General features: G+C 39.9%; 1 protein-coding gene across 2 annotated transcripts in view; it reads right to left on the bottom strand.

Moving 5' to 3' along the window:
- Positions 1 to 14,477, bottom strand: part of fgf11b (fibroblast growth factor 11b) — a 28,298-nt gene extending 13,821 nt beyond the window's left edge. The window contains exon 1 of one of the 2 annotated variants that reach the window (XM_041051553.1): positions 14,285 to 14,477. In XM_041051553.1, the coding sequence (XP_040907487.1) occupies positions 14,285 to 14,477 (193 nt within the window). Of the gene's footprint in view, positions 1 to 9,969; positions 9,983 to 14,284 lie in introns of those variants that run through there. The other variant, XM_041051555.1, reaches the window with a different exon arrangement.
- Between the last annotated feature and the right edge of the window lie 8,248 nt (positions 14,478 to 22,725).

Raw genomic sequence — 22,725 nt, 5'->3', positions numbered from 1 at the left:
AATTCATTATTTCAGACATTTTCCAAGCAAAAATTGTGACAAACATTTTCTGGTCCGACTTCTTATATACTTATTTGAGAAAATAATATTCTGCAGATAAATAAATAATGAAAGCAATCATTAGCTGCAGCCCTGACTGTGATCAACATACACAGATGAATCTGCCTGCACATCCAACACATGTGGTCTTGACTCGCCTGACTTGAATTTCTTGCAGATTTGTTGGTGGGAGATCAATGATGACATCATCTACTGCGTGACTGAATTAATAATAAATCATTCTTGATTTTGGTTTAGGCAGGCAGGTCCACAGGGTCATGATTTTATGTCAGAGATATCTGTAAGACTGAAGTATTTCTGCCATCGTGTCCACGTGTGTTTGCATCTGCCGTAAACGTCTGACGCTCTTTTTTGGCTCTGATAGTTCAGTGCAGCAGCGAGGGTTTTAACAACATGCAGATGAACAAAACTGTGCATAATCACAACACTGACTCAACTCAGTGTCATCAAATAGCAGAGATGCACTACATCCCCATGCGTATTCTGCCAACTGCTCCCCTCTCACTGTCTTGACAGCATCTGTGTCTGCATAATGCATTCACACAGACACACTTTTGTTTTTCTGCCTTTGTTGTTAATCTTGCAGTATGTTGGCATTAGGAGTGTATACATAAAGGCTCCAACAAATATGTGACATTGTCGCCTGACTAATGCGGCCCTGTCATCCCAATACAGAGCGAAATGTCACACAGAACACAAACACACATCCGCCAAGGTCACATTTGTCCTTTGAAGGAGTTAAAGGTTGGAAAATACAGATCTCCTCCATAAGCAAGACCCAGTGCTAAAGATCTGTGTGAACCCAGATATTATCTCCTCCTTTACAAAACTGACAAGCTAATTAACAATGCTTGTCATTTTCATTTACATGTAAAAATAAATACCAGATATTTGAATAGTATGTGGATTATAGTGTACATATGTAGCACTGAACTGGAACTTTTTTTTTCTTTTCGCACTTTGGGGAAATTACAAGAGAAGTTCCTGAGTTTTAGTCCTTAGCATTTGCCCTAATTCCCCCTAATGCAACTGGACAAGGTCTTCCCTTCCCCCTGAATGTCCTCAGAAGACATTATAGAAATGTTTTCACAGGCGTAGCAGTGCTCTTCGTAGATAGTGAAAATTGTTCCCAGTTCCCCTTCAAATTTAATTGTTAAGTGTCCAAACCACATAAGAGTGAGCACAAGTTATGAGGCCAGCCAACTTCTTCTTTTCCTTCATAAGCCCTGGAGAAGTACACTGACAGTGACACACTGTGACAGCAGCCTACCTCTGGTTGGATTAGCAGAGCACACAGAGTTGTTTACATGAGCAAAAAGCCCGTGTTTGTATCGTGAGGGTGCATAGTGGGCACATGTAGCCTCTGCTGCTCCACGGGGGTAAACAGAGAAGATGACTCGGATAACTCGGAAAGCTACTGACTCAAAGGTTATATTTACTGATTGTGTTATGTTAGGGGCATACTTGTAATCAAACAGTAAGAGCAAATTTTATGTGGCAGAGGGACAAAAGCAGTCATAGTTTTATAAGATATACTCCAAACAAGGCTGTTGTTGTGAAGTGAAGCATCTTCTAATGCAGTGGTGGAAAGTACTTTTACTCACGTACGATATTTAAGTACAATTTTGAGTTTCTAGTATCATATTTCAGTATTGTACTTTTGACTGTACTACTTTTATCTGACAGCTGTTAGTAGTTACTTTTCAGATTAACTTTTTACATAAAAAACACACACAATAGGCTTATAAACTAAAGTTCTTTGATGAAGATTAAATCAGTGGCTCTCAACCTCATTAGCTTGGAACCACTTACAGAATAGCAGCATCTAGTTGGGGTCACATTTCAGATGTCTATGAATTGTTAGCAGTTCTACTTAAATGACTGTTAAAGGCACGTACAGGTAAAGCTCTCCAGTGTTTTACAGCAAATGCAAACATTAGATAAAAGTCCAAAAAAATGAATAAAAATGTATGTAGGACAACCTTTTTTTTTTTTCTTTTTTTCTACCTCATTAATCAAGTCACGACCTCTCCGATTTATCTTGTCATCATTTGTTAGGAACCATTAGCCTAAACTATTAAATTGTATATAAAGTAGTAATTGAGAGAAATGCTACCAGTTACAACAGTAACATGCTAAATACACATTGTTGCATCAGTATTAACAATCTAATAATGTCACATATAATGATATGTCAGTCACAGTGGACATTTTTATGTAAACATTTCTACTTTGATTATAGAGCTACAGCTAATAAAAAATAATGAAAAATGCCCTTTGCAATTTGTTGGTATGATGTATTCAAATAGCTTGTTTTATCAGGATCTAGAAACAGAACGTTTGGCATTTTTGCCTGAAAAATTAAATGCTTAACAATTCAGAATATCCCTGGTGATTTGACATTTATATGACACAACAATGTGATAATAAAGTCCAACATGCCATGTTTCAAAATGACCCTTTTTACTTTGAAAGTGAAAAGGGAGAAAGATGTGGTGGAGAATTTAACCTGTTGTTCTCATGACCATACAGTAAGCGGATCAGCACTTAGTAGAAAAAACAATTGAGACTGATTATAACCATGATTAATCCTACCATATGCATCCTATCACTTAGGATGAGGTGCATGCTTGTCCTGTTGTTAAAAGAACAGCAGGGGCTGCACATTATCTTTCAGGGTGAGCACACCTACATCTGCCTTGAAGACTCAATACGCCAGGAACACAACCTGCAGCTCGAACTGTCCTGGGTATTTCCCGTGGAGAGGAGGTGTGTGACTACGTTCATCACTCCCGGGACACGTGTGGGCTTGAGTGACAGAAAACATTCGCTGATCCGGGTCAGTGGAGTGTGGGTCAAAGAGAGCTCCCTGTCTGTTTATGTACGTCGGCGCACAGGCGTTGTCAGCACACCCTGCAACATGTTGACTCATCAGCAGGTCTTTTCCCGACTGACCTATCCACACATGAAACGAAAAGAAGCAAGTGTGTATAGAGAAAGAGAGAGAGAGCCTTAAGGGCTGTGGCTTCAAAAGATGCTGTTGTACTCTAAGTCAAAGTCAAATCTTCTCTTATCAGATGCTGAAAATTGCCAGTTGCTCAAAAATGCATGGAAATGGAAGCTTAAATTCAATACTAGGCACAACGTGCAAATATGAAGATTTTATCAAATGAGAGGCGCATTTTCTTGTGGCTCTGTTATGTTTGGGGAGAAAGATTTAACTTGAAATTTTCAGACAGAGGGAAAAAGATCAGTAAATAAGTACAATAAGTTTTGTAAAACCAGAAGAGATTATAGTCATGAGAGCATTTTGTTTATTAAATTGGGTTTGTCTCTAATCCCAGCAGTAGTGTCTGTGCGGCCTACACCGGGATGCCCCTCATCAATTTACATTCGGTGCTGATAATCATTTTGAAAATCACCTGGGGGGAGACTGGAGCCTAGCCCTACAGTAAAACCATTCACACAGCAATTATGCATGTGTCTGTATAAATGAGGTCAGTGCGCATAAGAACCCAAGGTAATCACTTCATGCATCATGGCTGCCATCAAGGACACTTAAACCCTTCGCTGCAATGTAATTGCTCTGAAAAATAAGCAGTGGTTGAGGTTTGTTGGTAATCAGCGCAGCGTATGGCTCGGTGTTGGTTATCATTTCACTAATGTATTTATCTGGCTCGATTGGAGCTCAGTATGTCGCTCGCTGATCTCCCCTCCAGCCGAGCTCCTCTTGATAAGGTTGGAGGTAATTACTGGGGGCCTGCATGACTGAGCAGCCAAGGGCATTTCTTCTTCTGCTCTGACCAAACCAAACAACTGGGGGTTTTCCTTGGCTTATATTTTCAGGACTCCCTGACTCTCCCTTTCCCTTTCAGCTGCTCTCTCTCTCTCTCTCTCTCTCTCTCTCTCTCTCTCTCTCTCCATGTCTCCCTCTCACTCTTTGTGTATGCATGCACATATATGCATACTACATGCATGCAAGAAGTCTGGGAGTCTGTCTCTTGTGTAGTGTTTGATTCTGCTTCTAATAAAAGGAGAACATGGTTGCTTTTTTTTCCTTTTTCTAAACTGGGCCATGAGCTCTAGCTCAGTGCTGCTAGTAATTATCAATCTTGTGGGAAGATAGAGGGGGAGAGAAGGAGAGGAGCAAGCGAGGAATGAAGTCATGAGTGCTGGTTAACAACATGGAGGCAAGACTGAGACTGAATGCTCCAGGTTTGTCCCGAAATAAAAGAGGGACGGATAGCAAGAGCGAAAGAAAAGGGCAATGATGGAGGATTAGAAGGATACAAAGGTACAGAGTGTGACAAATGTGAGAGGGAGGGAGAGGAGATGGGGGGAGACAGGTTGGAAAGAGGGATAGCAGGACAGGGGCGAGGTTAAAGTAGGAATAGGAATGAATGAGGTGTATCACATCACCTGCAACTCCAACAGTGTGCTCTTCATTTACATTCAGGGCTTCATAAATCATTTTGCGTGACAATGGCAGCAGTTCACATGAGTGAGGTATAGTTATTGCTGCTTATTAATGGTGCTGACAGGAGCATGTCAAACACGGGCCGAAGCAAATAGGACTCACACTGCTTCCCTGACACACATTCAATATTCACATATGTGCCTCATTAGCATTATGACAGGAACGTATCAGTGACAGTTAACAACATGCTCAGCACAGGGGCTGCACAACGACGCATCGCGGCTGCGTCCTGGGGCCTCACAGCTTCATCAATAATATTTTATTTCCTCAGTTTCTTGACTGTGCTGCTTTTTTGACGTGGGTTAAAGCGAAAAACACAAACGCAGAAGACCAAGACTACTGTGCCTAACAGCTCCTCAACACACCTCACCTGTTCTTTTTCCCATGGACCCCCCCCCCCCCCCCCCCCCAGCAAGGACCCAAATAGGCACTTTAATATATGCAGAACAAACAAACACAAACATTCCTCTGCACTCCCAAAGAGGTCCGGACCGCTGTCACATCGTGTGATGATCACACAAGTAAACACACAACTAAGCTGAACTGCACAGTGATGGACAAGGGAGGACTCAGAATTTGAACTTGCATTGATTTTCCTGCTGAAACACTTTGATATAGTCCTTACACGGTGCAATTTTCCCACACAGAAGAAGAAGAAAACCATGAATAGAGAAGCATAAGAGCGACTTGGCACTGGAGGAGGGAATCCATTGTAGATTTTTGTTGTCTGAAACTTAAGTTTAGCTGACACAGATACACAACACGCGCAGAGAAGTAGGTATATAGATATACTTGAGCACATCAGTGAGCAAAGCACAAACAAAGGCTAAATATTAGACCTTTTCCATCACAGGAGCTTAAGTTTAAGACATTTTTACAGGGTTCTGCTTTGGGAATAAGAACCTCAAGGAAGTTTGTTTCAATATATTGCTGATATTCTTATTCAAAATATGTGACACGTGTTTTGCTGCACTTGTCTGTTAAAATTGTAGCTTGTCTGCATAGTACTGGTGGAGTATGTTAATAATTTAATCACATTTCCCTCTACGTAGTGTTGGTATTTTCAAAAGTCATGTAACATTTCCAGTAGTGAGCTATTTTTTCTCCTTGCAGTAATGGGGAAGCGTGACCAAACACTGCTATACTCTAATTTCTCTTGATGAGAAAGTTGCTCAGAAGTGATTCAGACTGTCTGTTCTCCTCCAGATTAGTCACCGTCACTTTATGTTTTCTGATTCAGAAATTAATCGAGCAGCTGGATGATTTTTTTTTTTTTTTTTTTGGGCACAGGACCAGCAGCTGCCACTGTGCTGAAGGATGTCAGCCTCCTACTGCAGGTAAGGCTCCTCACATGTAACTGTAAAAAAAAATCTGCATTAGCACCAGTTTTCCACTGTCATCAGTGTCTGTGGCACAATTGGTATCAAAGTACCTCCTGCTTTTCTTTCAGTACATCTCCCATTCATGTCCCTCTTCCTCTCACACTGTCTACCTCTCCTTCTCCTTGTCTTCTCATCGTTACCTCTCTAGGTGTCCTCCATCCTCACTGTCTTTCTCTTGTTAGAGGTAAATTCAATATGTCCTTGTCAGCTTTAATCAAAGCACCCACAGATTCAATTTAGCAGCTATATGTGGCAGGTTAAGGTGGTATCCTCAGGACGACGGGAAACAAAAGGGTGTTCTTCATACACACATTCCCCCTCTGCCTCATTTTGAATAAGACCTAAGGCCATTGTCAACAGCCTCTCTACTGCTGAACATCTTTTCACAAGCCAACTCTGAACTCCAACTGCAATAATACTTGCAGGAAAAGAAACAGATCCCCCTGATGCCTTCATGTCCTTTGACTTTATTTACTGTGTGTCTCCAATTCTCCAACTCAGAGACATAAAGTTAGATAAACCTTCAAAATGAAAATAAATACATAAGTATATCCCTTAATCTCTAGTGGATTTTTTCTGCATTATGTAAGAAAGATTAGAAGCAAAACTTTGTTGTTTGACTGTGGTTTAATCTGATGGGTACATCTTGGACAAAGTTTAGCAGTGAACTAGATCTACTTCTGCGCGTGAACAGCTGCATCCCCAACCTCGTCGACACCATTAGTTACCAGATAATTTAGAGCCGACTGATGAAGCAAGGGTTGTTCAAGGCTGAAAATCCCCAGACACTGGTGGGGTGACCTCAACAGCAATCAAGCACTAATCTTTTGTTTGTCTTGTCTAGATGCAGACAAACAGAAAGCTGCTGTTTGGAAATCTCTCAGATTGTGATTAAATCTGGATAACATTTGAACATGTTCAGTTCGAGTGCTGTTAGGATAACCCAGTTTTGGCACTGATTTAAAAAAAAGATACTTTTACAATACCTTACTTTGATTGAATGTAAATTTGTTTTTTCATTTTAAAAAGTTCAGCAAGAACTTTGCCTAAAATTGGCAAAAGTTTGATTTAAATGAGGAACAATCTGATAAAAGGAAACAAGATTACATATCGGACCATGTATATCATGTCATCTTTAAGTATTTTGCATTTAACTCATTTTGCTTGGCACCAGAACGCGACACTGAGGCAGATGAGAGACAGACTTTCCTAACATTACCTGCATGCTTCACACAGTTAAAGTATGTTATGTGTTATACTTAATCATTGGTGGGGTGTTAAATTAAGTAGCTGTTTCCTAGAAATTCTGTTTGTTTACAACATTTGCAACAGCAAAAGTAAGCTGAGAATAGTGATGTGCTGCTTTTACTTTATACCTTGGGAACATTCTAATAACAGTAACACCAACGGTTTCTATAACTGTCATTGCTGTGATTGTCACTGTTTTCTGAGGGCACAGTGAACATGTATAGCACAGGTCTCCTGTTTTTATTTTTATTTTTTTATTATTTTCTTTTATTTCTGCATTTAAAGTAATTTCAAGTTAATTGTGCTAAAGTTTATAATAACCCATTTCTTTTTATGGAGCCTTAGGTATTTTTGATGTTAGTTTGAAGTCCAAGAAAGTTGTCTCACACAGTCTCACTGTTTAGTTTGTGAGGTTTGATTAAATCTGATCGGTGAGGCGATCGTGGTGTGAAGTGGCTTTTCTATTTCTAATCATTAATAGTAGAATTTAAGGAAAGTTTAATGATTGGATGTTTGACTGATGTAGTTGGAAACTTTTGTGCAACTGCTGTGACAACTGCTTTCAGTGGAAAGTAGCTAAAGCCTTATTGAAAAGTTGCTTAATGTCACTAGATGACGAAATACACAAATTAGCATATTCATGGAGTCATCACATTTGCATTTTACCTAGTGTCAGTCAGTTTGAGCCCTTTATCTGTTTGCTTCTCTCCTACTCTGTGCTCACATATACAGTAATTTAATGCAGCTGAATTCCCAGTAAAGCTGTTCTCATTTACATGTTTCTGTTTCTGTTGTCAGACAGCAGAACAAGTATGAAATAGTAACTGAAACGTGGTCCATTAAGACCAAATGTTGACCAGCAGTCACCTCCAAGCTGCTGCTAAAATCGTGATTTTATAACAGCGATGTTGTCTGACAAAATTGCCGCACACATCAACAGACAACAGCTGTGCTGTGATTTGGGATATATTTACTTGTTCAAATTTTGGATTAATGTTCTATGCCAACCGTAATGTAAATAATTACCAATCATGACAGCTTTTTGCTTCTGTGCTCTGTTTCCTATCATAACTGTAATCTGCTGAGCACACAGTATCCACTAACTGTTCTGTAATCTGAATGCTGGCCCTCTAACATTGTCCACATCCAGCCCTGTTTGTATCATGTTTTATATGCTGCATGTCCTTCTCCTTCTCTCCTTCATTCCCAGCTGTCCTATCTTCCTCTTTTTCCTCCTTTCACCCAGCCCAGCCATCAGCAGGAGGGTCCCCCATATGAGCCGGGTTCTGCTCAAGGTTTCTTCCTGTTAAAAGGGAGTTTTTTTCTTGCTACTGTCGCCTTCAGTGCTTGCTCTGGGGTCAGGCTCTGGGTCTGTGTAAAGCGCTTTGAGACAATTTTGATTGTAGAAGGCGCTATATAAATAAAATTGAATTGAATTGATTGAAAATTAAAATAATCAGTCAGAAAGAAAGTTAGAAGCTCATTCAAGTCTATGTGAGCTGCTGTGTGGTTGGTTGAATGAGAGGAGATGTGCTCCTGTGGAGGGAACGCCGACTTTCTTCTACAGAAAGTAGAATGTAGAATGTAAAAAACAAATATTTCCAAATATCAGTTTATCTACCAAGTTGCAAATTGCTGATACAAAACATATCTACAAAATGTTAAGTGACAACATATTTCATTTTTATGGCTATGTTTAGGGAATAACAGAAGTTGTTTAAGGGGTAAGGAAAGATTATGTACTTGTTTAAATACTGATAAAGTCAATGGTGAGTTGAAGCATGACATAGGTCTCCTACCTAACCTTAACCAAAGGGCTTTTGTTGCCTTAAGGCCCCTGAAAATGTATTTTCAAAAGCATTTCTTATTTATGTTTAATCTTTATGATTAAGGTTTGGGAAAAAAATAACAACCCTCAGTGGGTCTTAAATCTTTAACACTGAAAAACTCAGTTTATCTGCTTCATCAGGACTGTGTGGGTGTGGTTTGATTGACAGTGGCCTGAAAACATTAGCAACACCCCACCTACATCATCATTTGTGCATGGATTTATGTGACCACAACTGAGCCGTGCCGACTTCAAACCACTCATCAGACAGAAACACAAATGTAGAAAAATATCTTAAGTAAAGCAACCAAAACTGTTCCAACCTTGGAAAGTGTTCATGTGGGACCTGGTTTCTTACAATAAGAAACCAACTGAAAAAATATGTTTTCAGGGCCTTTAAAGCAAACCCAGGTTTCAGGTGTCAAAAGTCCTTCACTTACCCTCACCTCCATGAGAACACCCCCAAAAAAACAGAAAATTGTATCTAGCATAAAAAAAATTGCACCATTAAACAATATTTCCAGGGGACGATGTATTGAAGTCACTGACTTCAACCTTTCACCTGACTTTAACCAACTAAAACACAGTTTCTTAAATAGAAGAAACATTCTCGTCTTTCAATTAAAGACAACCTACTTTCGAGACAGATTATTAAACAAGAGAAGAATTTCATGTCTGAAAGAGGCTGTTTTTACAGTGACACTTAATATCCAGCCCCATGATTTCCCATCTCATCTTCTTCTCCACATGCTGCCTCCGTGACAGGCTTATTCATCGCTCTTTTCAGTCCCACCCACCTTCTCTTTAATCTCCACTGGTATCTCTCCTTACTTCTCTTCCTGTATTTTTTGATTACCTCTTTAGCTGTGTCCACCCTCATCGTTACCACCCGCCTCCGCCCTTTAGATACAATTTTCTGTGACACCAATAAGATCTTTACTTTTCTCTGTAAGCCTGTGTTTATCTCTGCAGACTCACCCTCCCTCCCTGTCTCTTTCTCTTTCTCTCTGTCTCTCTCTCTGACCCCTGTCACAGTCAGTAAAGTTCTGATGAGAAGCTACCTAACACTGCATTGTCTGATCAGGTGTTGTTGAGTAAGCGAGTTTGCGGCCCTGATCTCTGGGGGTCAGCTTAATGCTATCCTCTGCTGGATCTCTCCTTGTAACCTGGTCTGCTGCCCGCCAGCCAGGGCCCACATTTGTGCTCCGACTGCCGACTGGCCCCCCTCGGATGCTTACTCCTAAAACATACTACAGTGCGCCTCCATGCCAAACAGCCCACTCAATGCTACAAGATGTCTGTGTCTGCACTATGTTTGCATGCATTAGTTTCTAATGACTCAGCTAATAGTGTTGCTATTTTTAAAGCATATTAGTATTTTCATTACTACTGGAAAGTCTAGTGGCCTTTCCAGATCCAGTTCGTTCTTAATATCACATATTCGGCTAATTTTGAATCTTCTGGATATTTTCTGTATTTCTTCAGGTCCATGCATACGTATATTGCGTGTTCAGATTCATTTGCTCTAACTTAGAGAAAGATATTAAAGGTGATACACAGGGGCAGGCAGTTCGATATCTCTCCCTTTTGAAGTCAGATTCCACCTTGAACAAACTGAGAGGGTGATTATTGATTAATCGCTATACATTAATGAGCTGAATTGATCTGAAAAGAGGGCAGCAGTGCAGATCACTGACAAAGAGAGAGTTGGGGGTTTTTTTTGCAGCAGTCAGGCCAGCTCTCCAAGGGGTCTCTTGTATAGTCAAGGGACTGTGCAGGGTGATGAAGAGGAGGGAGGCAGGTAAAATCAGGCAGATGCTCTGGTTTGTCATGGATCTCATCCAGTATGAGGTTTGTGCCTGCCACATGTGTAAAGCGGCAGGGTTTATGTCCGTCCCTATCATTTCAGTCGTCAATCATCTGAAACTCTCCTCCTCTCAAAAAGCACATATCTTACAGAATCCTGTGATGGCTGTGCTGTGTGTGGAGAAAAAAAAATAAAATGTATTTCCCGGTAACAAGGTATTAAGTTGTGCAAATGACACACTATGATATGCACTTGTGTTGCATAAATGTGGAGGCATAATCTCTAATCTCTAAGCCTTTTTCAAACCCACAGAACTTTTTAAAGTATATACACATTTTATATCTGCTCAAAATCCCAAAGACTCTCAAGAAAATGCTGCATAAAATTTAATAGCTTAAATGGAGCCGATTTGTCTTTCCTCCCAGTTTGAAACGAAATAAGAAGAATAACGTTTATTAAGTGTGTTTAAACTGTAGCAGATATTAGTTTACTTGCCTGTAGGTGGCAACATTAACAGGTCTAGGGGTCTGGTAAGTTTGCATACATGCTAACAGAAACCAAAATTACTCCTCCATGTGGAGAAACTGCAGCTTGCTAAGAGTGAATAAGCAGATTTGTGTGTTTGTGAGTGGGTTGTTGAGACACTTTTGCTTGGTGTCTATAATGTATTACTCTTTTTTTTTTTTTCCCCAACCCTGTCTCATAGAAATTAGATTTATGCACAACTAATTTGCAACATGTTCTGAATGAAGCGTAATGCTGACCAGATTACATCCTGATATGTTGTTAATTAGCATGTTTAATTAACACTCAAAGACTGTCACATAGAGCCTTATAGCTCAGACAGCAAATAGGATATCTCAGGACAAGCCAAGCCACTAATAACAGTCTCATGCAATCATAATAATAACAGTAACTGCATGTGAGCACAGAGCCTTTTCATTCATGTCCATAACCCTTACCAGTGCAACACCAGGCTAACATCTGGTATCACTATGTAAACAACTTAACTTTCATTTAATAAAAAAAAACAAAAAAAAACAGGGACTGTCCAGGCGACAGTCAAACAGGAAATAATGACTCTACCGTTCTTTCCAAGAAATAAAGCTGTGGTGATATAATTTGTTATCAGTGTTATGTCACATTTGCTAAGTCTCAAAATTGGGGCATTGTGTTAGCAACACAAAGATGGAGGTTTCTGTACCACTGAAATTGATGTGATTGGCAGGAAGCTACTTCCCTTAAAATGACAGAGGGACTTAAGTGTATTGAGCCAGTAGCAAGAATTCTTCATATGAAAGTGTTTTGTGTTGCCTAACAGTGCCATGAAATGCCACTAAACAAGCTGTCAAGCCTTGAACAGCCACTGGCAGATCAAATTCAGGTGATCAGGATTAAACTTTCCTCCGTTCTCACTGTAAATACTGTACAGTATCATTTCTGCAGTACATCAGTCTTTGGGCCAGGAGGTGTACTTCAAAGTTTTCAAATTACAATGCTGCTGGAAGCACAGCAGACGTGTGAACAGAGTGGTGCAGAAAGAAATGAAAGTCCTCATCAAGCACAAAGCAAAGCTCATCGCTCATCATTCTCACGTTCAATCTGCTCAGATGCAGTCTTTAGCTCCGGGGGAGGAGTGTGTGTGTGTGCGTGCATGTGTGTGCGTGTGAGTGTGTGTGTGGGGGGGGGGGGGGGCAACACTCTAAATTCACTGTTTCTTCCTCAATCAGCCATGAAAGCATGTGGCCTCTTTGCGAAGGATGTTTGTTCAGTGGCATTTCTGTAATATGCATAATTTAACTTAAGCATACTACACTTTCCAATTGTGCATGAATAAAGCAAAACCATTTCTCAGTCATGAGTTAAATAATTCAGCAGTCTACCAGTCACACCAAAGGAGAAAAGAATACCGCAAAAATAAATGAAGAAATCACATTTTTCTACCTCCTGAATTAGTGCAGTAGTGCATTAAAAAAAGCTATTAAGGAAAAAAAATACACAGGGGTTTACATATCAAGAAATTCAGCAAAAAAATAACATATCTCCATTAATTGTTAAACATAACATTGTATAATTTAACACACACTGCACCTGCAACCACAACATCAAGGAGACTGCATATTTTTTAAATGTACTATTTGTGTTGTAGCATGTTTTTCTTTTCCATTGACAAGTTTTGTTAAGTGTGTTGGCAACACATCACATACTTCTCCATTCAGAGCCTCGGTGTTGAAGTCATGCTTTCAAAGAGAAAGTACATCAGGGAACCTGACACAGTTACCCAGCACGGGACATGTTTTACCCAGATTAGGTTGTGTTGAAGGTATGGCTGGCAAGACAGCATCATTGTAAGATTTAACTTGAAAGGTTTACCTACATGAAGCCGATGTTACACTGTGTTGCTGGTCAGTCTGTTAGAGTTAGATTTATTTTAAAATTGTTACAGATATTTTGTTTTAATTTTAAATTTTACATATAGTGACAGATATGACCTGACAATACTCAGTTATTTTTAAAAACGTTTGTATCTTAGTTTTCTGAATTAATTTCCAAATCACCCACTGAGTTTTCCCCTTCAACCGCGTTTTGTGCTTGAATGTTGTATGTGTGCACATTCTGTATGCATACAGTCAACTGTTGACCTTTCTTTAACATCTGAAGTTTTTTAACTAGCGTGAATAAACTCTTTGTTCATTGTATTCAGTGTTTACATGCTAACTGGAAATTGCAAATTCTGCTGCATGAGGAAAAAACGTGTACAGTTGATTTTGCATGGGAAACCATGATCTGCAGATGTGCATAAAACTGGAGGCAGTGCTTAGAGCATAAAACTTCAATGATGGTTTTTAGTTAATTACACAATTTATTGTTCCAGCAGATCTCTGCATAATTATATGTTTAGGAATGTAAAAGCTTCATTAGCTGTATCTAATGTTCTTTCAGCTGAGTTTTGCATTCATTTACTTTGACAGGCAGACTGCAGCAGCTACCAGTGGTCAGTGTATCAAACAGGTGAAGCTGGGGCTGCCCTAAAAACAACTGCTAGGGTGAAAGTATTAGGTTTTATGATCTATGACTGCAGCAGATATTACATTGATATGTTTTAAGTATGAAAAATGAGCTGCCACGCTGGGTGTTTACTTTGTGCCTGATGGATGTGAATAATTTTGAAAAAGCATTTTGGCAGCTTTTGATGGACAAAATAAACAAAATTCAATATGATTTAAGCAGAGGAACTGACTCTATACTGAAGTAAAATGCATTAAATTTGAAAACTTGATGTTATGACAACACATTAAATTATTGAATTTTATAATATAGATTGATTTTTATTAAATTCAGTTATTTTTTTTAATTTTTTATCTAATCCTTTTTCAGTAATTTAATAATGTAAAATACTTTTGTTCTCTAACCAAATAGCCTAACATAGAGGCAAGAAAAGGAAGGAGCAGAGAAAGAGGGAAACGATAGCAGTGACTCACCCGGTCTTTTGTCGTTTCGACCTTTTCGACCCCCGCATAGTCGTACTTTGGAGATCAGGACCAGGATCTGTTTCTGGCACAAGGACTTGTTGCTCTTAGGACAGGGCTTGCGCTTGTTGGCTACCGGTCGGTTGGCTTGGTCGTCCTTGACCGCCCGTTTCTGTCTAATGAGAGAGCTGGCGAGAGCTGCCATCTTCCCCCCCTCTCACCTTTGGGAGGGGGGTACCTTCTTTCCCAGTACCCCCTTTGCTGGTTTGGCTTTTGCTTTCCTCAAAAAAAAAAAGAAAAAAAAAAAAAAAAAAACTAACTGGAGTAGGACGGACGCTTAAGAGAAACCCCCACAGGGGAGATCGGGCGTCTAAGTGGGTTAACAGGGAAGAGTTTAGTTTGAGGGTTCCCTTGGAGAGGGAAGAGCTGGAAGAGATTCAAGTTCACCTGCAGTCCAACGTAAAGCCTCCACTCTGACCAAAAATAAAAATCTGACACAAACAGAGCACAGGGAAAAAGTGCTACGGTCACATTTTCAGTTGTAAGAATAACACAAAGACCAATGTTAGAATGACTTTTTAAAAAGGGGGAATATGGAGATATTTCTACCCCTCTTCCCCACTCATCTTTCACATCGAAATGCGCCTCAAGTTCAAAATATTATATTGCAGAATAACTAATCTACTTTAAAGAGACAATACCAAAGAGAAGGAGCTCAAATGATTTTACATATAAAAACACTTTTACTGAAGAAAAGTGAAATCATTTTGAATGCTAAGAAGCTCTTAAACGCGCAAGAGAAATCAAACTGTTTGTCACCATTTGTGCAGTCCATGGAGGTCCAACTTTGCCTCCCATTTAAATGTGGCAGCATGGAATAATGAGCTGAGAGTCCGGGCGGTAATCCAGCCGACTTAAATCCAGAGGTAGAACAGCAGGCGGGACATTGACAGTCTTTGTGGGAAGGAAGCCGGGAACAGAGCAGAGACATGGACACAGGCAGACAGAGATTCCTCTTCTGCCACCGATGGCACGCTCCTTTCCCACAGTCCTCGCCGAACCCCCTCCTCCCTCTCCCCTTCCCCTTCCCCTTCCTCCTCCTCCTCCTCCTCCTCCTCCCCCCATCCAAAGTCAGCGAGTGGTTGTGAGAGTATGTGTGCGTGAATTCCAGCAGCCACCATCAGTAGAGGTGACATTCATGAGAGAGAGGGGGGGGGGGGGGGAAGCAAAAAAAAAAGAGTGAGGGAGACAGGAGGGAGGGAGGGACGGAGGGAGGTATAGAGGCTGTGATGTGTGAGAATGAGCTTGGTTAGGGAAAGGGAGGAAAATGTGGGAGAGGCGGGTAACAGCCACTTCACAGAGGCTACAGCTCTGTTATGTTACAGCAACGGTCCATCTCAAAAAAATAAATAAATAAAATTAAATTAAATAAATAAAACCTCAATCATTTTGACTGAAACAGAGAGACAGTGCCAGAGGGGGAGAGAGGGAGAAGGAGAGAGTGCTTAAGGTGCAGATTGTGACACTTCTCTGTCTCCTCGAGAGGAACAGCATCACCCATGTGCTACCCTCCTGTCACACAGACACACACACACACACACACACACATACACACACACACATACACACACACAGAGCACATCAGCATATTTTGTAGTCTTCCCTGCTCTAATTGTGTGTCTCTACTCAGTGTTTTTCTTCGTCTCCCTCCCTGACATTGACTCAAACAGTGGTAACCTCCACAGCGTGTCTGTGATCTGCTCGACAACAACAACAACAACAACAAAAAAAAGTGACTTTGTTCCCCGAAACAGGCATTTAGTGTCTGACATAGCTGACCGCTGGCTTATTCTAACCCTGACACAAACATGAGCTTGGACAGATTGAGCTAGACAGCTAACCCTGCCAACATACACACACACACACACACACACACACACACACACACACACACACACACACACACACTTGTATCACCCCTGCTCTCCCTCAGCGCCCCCCTCAACCTGCAAATTGCCCATACTAAAACAACAAACACACACGTGTGCTCTGGACTGTGTACACACAGTTCCCTCATTTGTTCCACTGCCTCTCAGATACGAATTCAAGGGCTGACAAAAGAGATTTCCTCCGATCATTTGGGATAAAACAAACTTCCACAAGTATCAGTAGAGAGCACAAATCCTGCTGACATACTTTTGCACGAAATAGTGGGTGCTGCTAAATGACAATGCCCTGCAGTCAAGCATTTCTGATCTTGTTGAGTTGCAACAAAAACAAGGTTTATGCTTACCGTTTCCATTCTGCAGAACAAAGACAGCCTGGTTTAAGACAAACAGGGCATTTGGAGGAATAGAATATGAAGCAGGTCTGAAACATTCACACTGATCTCTATAAAATGAAATTAACAGACTGCACTGTTGTGGCTATGTGTTATGTGGATGCTAGTGGCATGATCATGGATAAATTGTTAGATTTCTGAAGGAAATATGTTCACCTTCGATGTGAAAGTACACTGATGCATAAATTAGCTTGATAAATTACAGCCATAATGTGAAAGGATCATCACTTTACATTGTAAAAACACTATAAACATCTCTGGTCTGGCCCCCCTAAGACTCAGGCCCAATAAATCAACTTATCTGAGAGCCAATCAATCCAATTTTATTTGGCATGGCACCTCTTTTACAAGCCAATTGCCGGGGAAACCAGCAGCGGAAGCAACTTGAAAATGCAAGGTCGATTCAAATCGTTGCTAACAATGCCGAGCAAGGTCACTGTCTGTCAGGGCTTGATTGACAGGTGACAGCGGATGTTTGGTCTCTGTGGAGGGACGAGGGCACAGCGGGGGCGGAGGAGAGGGAACCGCAGATGAGATAATGCACTTTATATTGACGAGAAAAGAGAAAAGAGATTTTTCTCCTTTTCTAATGATTCCTTCCCCTCCCACATTCTCCAACCATCCCACGGCCACTCACTCTTCTTCTTCCTCTGGTTTAAGAATCTGTCTCCTAATGGACGGCACTCACACACACTGCCAAAGGTTGTTCTACATTTTGCTTTCTCCACTCACAAGCACATGCCAAGTTACACCAAAAGAAAGCTAAGTGGGGATCTTTCGGACATTATGCAGTCTCAAGGTCAAGAAATGTTTCCATCTATATAATGAAATTTCCTGCCAAAAACTAAGTGGACTCATTAAGACTAAAACCATTTCATTTCTTCCTTGTTAGTTGTCTTGTGAGCCGACTAACAACTGAACACTCATTATGTGAGGACTCTATGTTGCTCCCATTAGTTATTTCCAGTTTATTACCATATACATTTTAGTTAATTGTCTTGCTCAAATACAGTTTATGCACACCAAGCTCACTTTTCAGTTCTTTTGAGTTCTTAAACTCACATCTAATCACATTGAGGATTTACTGTGCAAGCTCCCTCAGCCCTGAGGTCATTTCTGACATCTCTTTGGTAAAGTGGAGAAAAAATTATTACATGAATCAAAATGAAAGTAATAAAAATAAAAAAAAGGCAAATAAGCGTTCTGTCACGTGTCCATATATGAATTCTCATCATCTGAACAAGGCACAAAAGGGGATTAAATGCAGATGTTTTGCTGAAAACAATCCAGGCCACAATCCCTGCATGCACATCAGTTTGCATGGGTATTAACAGCATATCCTCTTTTAAAGTGCTTTATGTTGAAATGTTTTTTTCCAGCATAATGATTCCCAGGTTTTAGTGCATTCCATGTTACCTAACTTCTGTAATCTTTACTAGATGGGATGAATAGATGACCGTACGTTAGAGGCTGGAAATTTGGGATTTTTGCTGTAGGGATAATGTGCCTCTATTTGTGTCAGTGGTGGAAAGTAACTAAAGTACATTTACTTAAGTACAGTACAATTATGAGGTACTTGTCCTTGTGTATTTCTGTTTCATGCTTCTTCATACTTCTACTCTGAAATATTGTACTTATGTACCCCCTATAGCTAGTACATATTTTTTCAGATTAAGATTTTGCGTACTCTCTTTGTGTCTCTCTCTTTTATATGGACATGCTGAAATAATTTGCCTATTAATTGAACTGCCAATCAGCTGAAAATAAAATTGTCAACAAGTTTTTTTTTAAGCAATTAATCATTAAAGTAAATAGTTCAGCGAAAATGCCAAATATATGCTGCTATAAGCCTCTCAGTTATGAGGATGTTCTGCCTTTTTATGTTTTATATCATAGTTAATTAAATATTATCGACGTCTGGACTGTTTTGACAAAAGAAGCAATTTCAGGATGTTACCTTCAGCCTTTGGGCAACTCTTATTAAATAGAAAAAAATGTATTAAACAATGGATCAGGTTACGAACTGATTAATTAAAAAAAGCATCAGATTAACAAGGAATGAAAATATTTGTTGGTTGCAGCCCCTAATATAGACAAAAACAAAACATTATGTTTTTCAACTTTGCCATACGCACTCACTAAAATGATAATGTAAGCAGAGTGACTGCTGATGCCTTCAGTCTGTTAGTCCAGAGTACAGCGATGCAGACGGACTATACTGAATAGTCAGAGTTAAGTCATACAGCCATGTTTACGTAAACACACAGATGCACACACACAAAGCCAGAAAGAGTTAAGGACATCAAAACAATTGGCCTAGTTCTGTCTCTTTCTCCCTCCTCTTTTTATCACTCTCTCTCACTCTCTCTCTCTCTCTTTCTCTCTCTTTCTCTCTCTCTCCTTCAATCCCCTCTCAGCTCATCACGCTGTCCACAGATGACAGGAGGTATTCTTCGTTAATCCCCCTCCATTATGCGACCATGTGGAATCTGAGGCCTGCTTCTTGCATACAGAAATAATATTTCCAATGTCCATGACCCATGGGTGACTTGCTCATTAGCTTTGAGCAGCACATATCATTCTGAGTTTCACTCTTTATTTAGCCCTGTTCAGATGAGTCTCTGGTAATTAGGTTTTAATCGTGAGAATTAGTTGGCGTGTGAGACAGATGCAGATTCTGCTTTTTTTTTTTCTGTATACAGAATCAACTGATTTTGACTTCCTGCGAGTCAGGTTTTTTGGGTGACACAAGTTTCCTTTAAAGTTTCCCTTAAATCATGTCTTCTTGTATTATTTTTCATCCAGCTCCTGAACTTGTGGCAGTATTTTTCACTAGCACATCAGAGCTCACCTGAGAGCCTGCAGCTCACCGGTCTGTGGGTCTGTGTTGCTCAAGCTGCTGCTGACAGGATTTTCAGAATAAAATGAAGCCTGACATTAAGAAGCAAATCAGTTGGACAAGCTGTGGCTAATATACTTTATAAATCATGTTGATGTCTTAATGACGCACATGCAGAAAGAACTCTGCTCTCAATCCAATCATGGAAATAGTAAATATTTTCTCTCACTGTTTTTAGGGATAAGTGTTTGGATATTCTGATATGTGAAACATTTAAACTATAAACACTTAACGCTTCAGATTCCGGCAAAAAAAAAGATGCAAATATAACTTGTATGTCATTTCAAGATTTTTTAAAAGACAAATGTTGCTTCATTGTTCTATATTTACCCATAAGGTCCCTGGAGTGAAAGGATGTAGCAGAACTGTTTATTTTGCTTTTATGTCATTGTAAATTAATTACTTATCATCAGGCTTTGATCTGTGCCCGTTGAGATTCCATCCTATTACCTTCGTAGACCCTTTACTTCACCACATCACTGATGTTTTTTCAGGGAATCTACAAAGAGAAAATGATGTGGTGTAGCAGACCACGTACAGTTGGGTGTCATCTTCATATCAGTAAAGGTGATCCCAGTTTTATCTATGCAAGTGCTTTTATGCTGACATGAATCATGTTAAAATTTCTGTCCTGGCTGTATTTTTAAAATTAAATCTCAACCAACAAAGTGTTTCAAATGATAACAAGTACTTTAATTTTTTTAATAAACCAACCAATAAAGTTACAGTAACTTAAATTTCACACAAACAGGAAAATGAACCCAACTCTTTCTCATTCTATTTGTAAGTGAGACATTGTCTTTTCCTCATTGCCTTCATCTTCACCATGGCCTGAGGTAAAGTCTCGGCAGGTAAATCTGTGGGATTAAGCCTACCCTTCTCAGAGTACGTACAGCTTGCTTGATGAATGGAGATTTTGGAAAGGCTGTCTGTGTTAGTGCTATTAAAGCCCACTGTCACCCCAGCTGGTTCAACTATCACCACGCTAACCCCGTTTCACTCTGTGCTGTGTGATCCTCTCCACCACTGGCAGCCACTGCTGTGATGACTGATAGACCTGCTCATGTGGAAGAAAACAGGGGACGCTTTATTCATTTCTATTCGACCCTTGTTTTCACAGGCATCCTTAAACTTCTTATTACCTTGGTGTGCAAAAGTTATATTTACAGATCTTTTAGTATACTTTAAAAATCAAGTAAAACAGAAGATTAGAATATAACATAGCACTTTAGGACAAAGTTGCCATTAAAGAAACACCAGCTGGAAGAAGGTTCTCAGCTGTGTCTAGCCTCAGTGCTCCAGCCAGGACCTAACACCGTGGTCGGAACGGAGCAAATTGTTGCATTATTTTATCCTCTAAAAATAACAGTCTGTCAATTCAGTGTAATGATGACCATTTTCAAAGCACTTAACTATGTCACACACACACACACACACACACACACACACACACACACACACACAAAACTGCCTCTAAATTTTCAAATGCTTTCATTTGTTTTGTTTAAAGTCGTGGTTTGGTTGCATGTAGAAGACAAGTTTAACTTTAGAGTCAGACGCAACAGTAATGTTTTGTTTTGATTAATTCTGCTTTTTAATCCTCAATCTCTTTTGCTCAGCTCCACGATCTTCATCTGAAAACAGAAACACAGAAATGGGCCTTTGTCAGATTAGGATGACCTTTCATTTCATGGATTAGGAATGGAAATGAAATGTTTGGCTGCAAATAATGACTCCTGATTTATGAACTAATCTCGCTAGAACCGAATCTCATCATCCCTCCAAGAATGTTCTCAGCAAACACAAACAGTGCAGGAATATCAAAATCAAAAGTGTGTTTACGTGTGTTCGGTGCACACAAATGTATGGTAATACACTTTTTTTTTTCTTTATTATGATGTATTCATGCATATATGAAGAGGATCCACAGAGGATCAAAGCTAGGCAGGAATGCAAGAACAAGATAGTTTTATGCCAGAAAAATGAGGTCACATAAGTGGGTTTTGAGATTGGCTATGTATTCAGTATAAATATTGATTTTGTGCTTCTGGAGGTCTCTCAAGAGTTCCATCAGTCTTTTTAGCATTTCACTACTTGACACTTACTGCAGATTATGAGAATAACTCATTGAGAATAACTGGTTTAGGATTCAGAGCACATTAGTGCATATCATCCTGATGGTTTCAGAGATCTGATTTTTCTCCTTTTACTGTCACTGATTACACCTAACAATGTCTAAATTACTGAACATATAAAAAGCAAAAGTACTCATAAACTACATACTGTGATATAACTCACATTATTTCATTTTGGGGTGAGAGTCTCATACCGAATTGCAGGTTGGATGGGGGGGAGGTAAAAGCTGGTATGTCCTTGGGGTTATCAGATGGGCACCTCCCATCACAGATGTTCTGCTGAGTTAGGATCATAACACCTCTAGAAAGCTCAAAACTAACTTCTGGCACAAAAAGCACCCCACCTGCTCTCAACACTGACTAGCTTCTGTGTTTTTTTTTATACTGTTACTTTCCAAATTTATCTACCAATCTAAAGCCAGGTAATCTCGTGAAAGTATTTCCTGTGTCTCTGATTCAGTGTAAAGGTTATGTTATTCAGCGAGGGTAGCTTATGTTTGCTCGATTCATGCTCCAGTCTTCTCGCATGCGGGGACAGACACTTCCTCCACTGCGAAGGCTTTGTACTCATTAGCCTAGTAGTAATGTTTTTTAAATAAGGCCTTTCATGCGTACATGCCAAATCCATGACAAGATTCTGTGGCTTAGTAAGTCAGTGAAACAACAAGCGGGCACACTGAGGAGCACAACAGACTCCCCCTCCTAACATGTAAGCTCAGTCAGGAAAAGCAATTTAATAGTTGTTTTTTTTTTCTGTTGAAACTGTTCTCAGAATACAAATAATATTAAATTTGGAAGGAACTAATGTTTGTACAGTACATAATGCTTTTTTAACCATGGTAGGTGCATGACTCGAGGGATGTCTACTGTTACAGTAGCGAAGGCTCAAAAATGTAAAATAGCTCTCTGAGATTGGGGCTGTGGGGCTGTCTGAGTATGTGCAGCTAATATACCACCAAGAAAATGCATCGCAAGAGAGTTGTGCACGCTAGTGGACAGTGCTGCTGGAAAACAGTGGATCCGCAGGGTGATGCATCTCTGTGTGATTTTTGTCAAGAAGTATTTCCGTTTATCTACA

Source organism: Toxotes jaculatrix, chromosome 12 (genome assembly GCF_017976425.1).
Source record: "Toxotes jaculatrix isolate fToxJac2 chromosome 12, fToxJac2.pri, whole genome shotgun sequence".
Taxonomy (NCBI): domain Eukaryota; kingdom Metazoa; phylum Chordata; class Actinopteri; family Toxotidae; genus Toxotes; species Toxotes jaculatrix.
Note: the sequence above shows the minus strand (reverse complement) of the source record. Positions and strands in the feature narration are given on the sequence as shown.